General features: G+C 51.2%; 1 protein-coding gene across 1 annotated transcript; it reads left to right on the top strand.

The window, feature by feature from the left end:
- The first annotated feature begins 202 nt into the window (after positions 1 to 202).
- On the top strand, positions 203 to 2038 carry LOC123797250 (melanoma-associated antigen B18-like). Its single transcript, XM_087859516.1, has 2 exons — positions 203 to 273; positions 931 to 2038. Exon 2 carries the CDS (start codon positions 992 to 994, stop codon positions 2036 to 2038), a length of 1047 nt encoding a protein of 348 aa, XP_087715642.1. The 5' UTR covers positions 203 to 273; positions 931 to 991.
- Positions 2039 to 2347: the final 309 nt, after the last annotated feature.

Below are 2347 nucleotides of genomic sequence, written 5' to 3'. Positions count from 1 at the left end.
CAGGCAATGCTGAGAGCCAAGGTGAGGATCCTTACTTAAAACTGCGGGAACATGCCCCCTCAGAACAAAGAAAACCTCACAGAATTCCGCCCTGATCCGTCCCCGCGCTAAGAGGCCCGAGGCCTGGCTGTTAGGCCCAACGCCCCCTCAATTCCGTCTGAGGGTCTCTGAGAATGACGACTTTGATCTGAGGCTGGTGGACTCAGATCAACAGAGCGAAACATCCCAGGCTTTATTTGGAGTTACGGAGAAGACCCTGAGTAAGGACTGAGGGTATTCTGAATCCTGTACAACCCCTACCCCTGCACTCCACCCTGGGAGGCCCCGGGCAGGGCTGTCAAACTCCGGGAGGTGGGGTCTTGGTCTAACCGGAGCGGGCACATGCGTGAGCACTGAAAACCCTAATCATCCAGGACCATGGGGATCCCATAAAACCCTGCTCCTATGGTCAGCTCTGGAAGGCTGCAGCAGAAGCGGCCAACTAAGGCTCTTCCTCATTTGCTCTGCAAGAATCTCAGGGCAGTAAGGTCATTGGTATAAGGAGTTTAGCTTCAGAGCTGCGGGAGGGGGGGGGTGCAGGGGGGCGGTAAGGGGGTTGGGGAGGGCCGGGCCCTGCCAACAGTTGACAGGCTGATCCTAAATGTGAACTGAGAGAATTCACCACCTCAGAACAGAGGGAACCACACAGAGCCTGTAACTTGCCAGCCCTTGCTCTCAGCCCCAAGTTGACCCAGACAGGGCTGGAAGCTGCAGCCTAAGGCACACTCTAACTTCTTCTGCAAGGTTCTCAGGGAACATACTGATTACAAAGGAGCCCTGTGGGTCCTAGAGCAGTGCTCTCATGGAAGCCCGTAAAAGCGGCTTTGGTTAAAGACAAGGTGGAATGTCTCTGCTGAAGGTGCACACACTATCTCATTCTCCATCCTCCAGGTGCCCTCACTGCCTGCCCTCCTGCCCACACTACTGCCAACTGTCTCTAACCAGTGTCACCATGCCTCGGGGGCAGAAGAGTAAGCTTCGTGCCCGTGAGAAACGCCGTCAGGTCCGGAGTGAGGCTCAGGGTGTCCAGGAAGCTCAGGCCACTGCAGCAGCTGAAGAACAACCCCCCCCTTCTCCCTTTCCTCCTTTTGGTGGTAATGCCCAGAGCTACTCAGCTGCTGGGTCAGGTAGAAAATCCCAGGGGTCCCGTAGAGCCCCATCCATTACCACTACTTCTGCAGGTGTTTCACACACAAGATCTGATGAAGGTGCCAAGAGCCAAGATGAGGAAAGACCAAGCACCTCTCAGGCACAGCCAAGCACTGATCGTTACCGCAGAACCCCTCTAGATGAGAAGGCAATTCTATTGGTGCAATTCCTGCTGCGCAAGTATAACATGAGGGAGCCCTTAACAAAGGAAGACATGATGAAGTATGTCATCAAAAAGCACAAGGAGCATTTCCATGAGATCCTCAGGAAAGCCTCTGAGCTAATGGTGCTGGCCTTTGGCATTGATCTGAAGGAAGTTGACCCTACTAGGCACTGCTATGCCCTTGTCAGCAAATTTCAGCACACCTGTGATGATGACAGGCTGAGAGGTGAAGAGATCATGCCCAAGACAGGCCTCTTGATGACTATCCTCTGTGTGATCTTCATGAAGGGCAACCATGCCACTGAAGAGGATATCTGGGAAGTACTCAATGTGATGGGGATATATGCTGAAAGGAAGCACTTCATCTATGGGGATCCCAAGAAGCTCATCACCCAAGATTTGGTGCGGGAAAGGTACCTGCAGTACCAGCAGGTGGCCAACAGTGATCCTCCACGCTATGAGTTCCTGTGGGGCCCGAGAGCCCATGCTGAGACCAGCAAGATGAAAGTCCTTGAGTTCCTGGCCAAGATCCACGATACGGTCCCTAGTGCCTTCCCATCCTGGTATGAAGAGGCTTTGCGAGATGAGGAAGAGCGAGCCCGAGCCAGATTTGCAGCTCTGCTTGGTACTGGTGCCCTGGCCAGCGTGCGCCCCAGGGCCGATTTTGGCAGCTTCTCCCACATGTAGTGAAACCTGAAGCACTTTCCTCACTTTGTGTTTGAAGTAGTGTGAGGGCTTAGGTGGTGCTAGAGGGAACATAGTGCATATCATATGTTCTACATGAATAATTTATGAATTTATCTTTTGTTGTTCAAAGTTTTCAAATGTTTCTTTTTTAAAAAGTTTAATTAGCTTCACAATGTAAGTGTATGAATGATATTAGTTACATATTTAATGCTATTTATGAGGTTTAAGAGTAATAGTTGTGCTATTTTATCAAACAAGCTGGGTAACCTTCCATCTTATTTAGTGATCTGGAACAAGAAAACAGCACTG

This window comes from Ursus americanus, chromosome X, assembly GCF_024610735.1.
Source record: "Ursus americanus isolate L20-20 chromosome X, mUrsAme1.1.p, whole genome shotgun sequence".
NCBI classification, from domain to species: domain Eukaryota; kingdom Metazoa; phylum Chordata; class Mammalia; order Carnivora; family Ursidae; genus Ursus; species Ursus americanus.
Note: the sequence above shows the minus strand (reverse complement) of the source record. Positions and strands in the feature narration are given on the sequence as shown.

What these genes read in the sequence shown, in the direction of transcription:
- LOC123797250 (XM_087859516.1), top strand. Translation starts at nt 992, where the DNA reads ATGCCTCGGGGGCAGAAGAGTAAGCTTCGTGCCCGTGAGAAACGCCGT.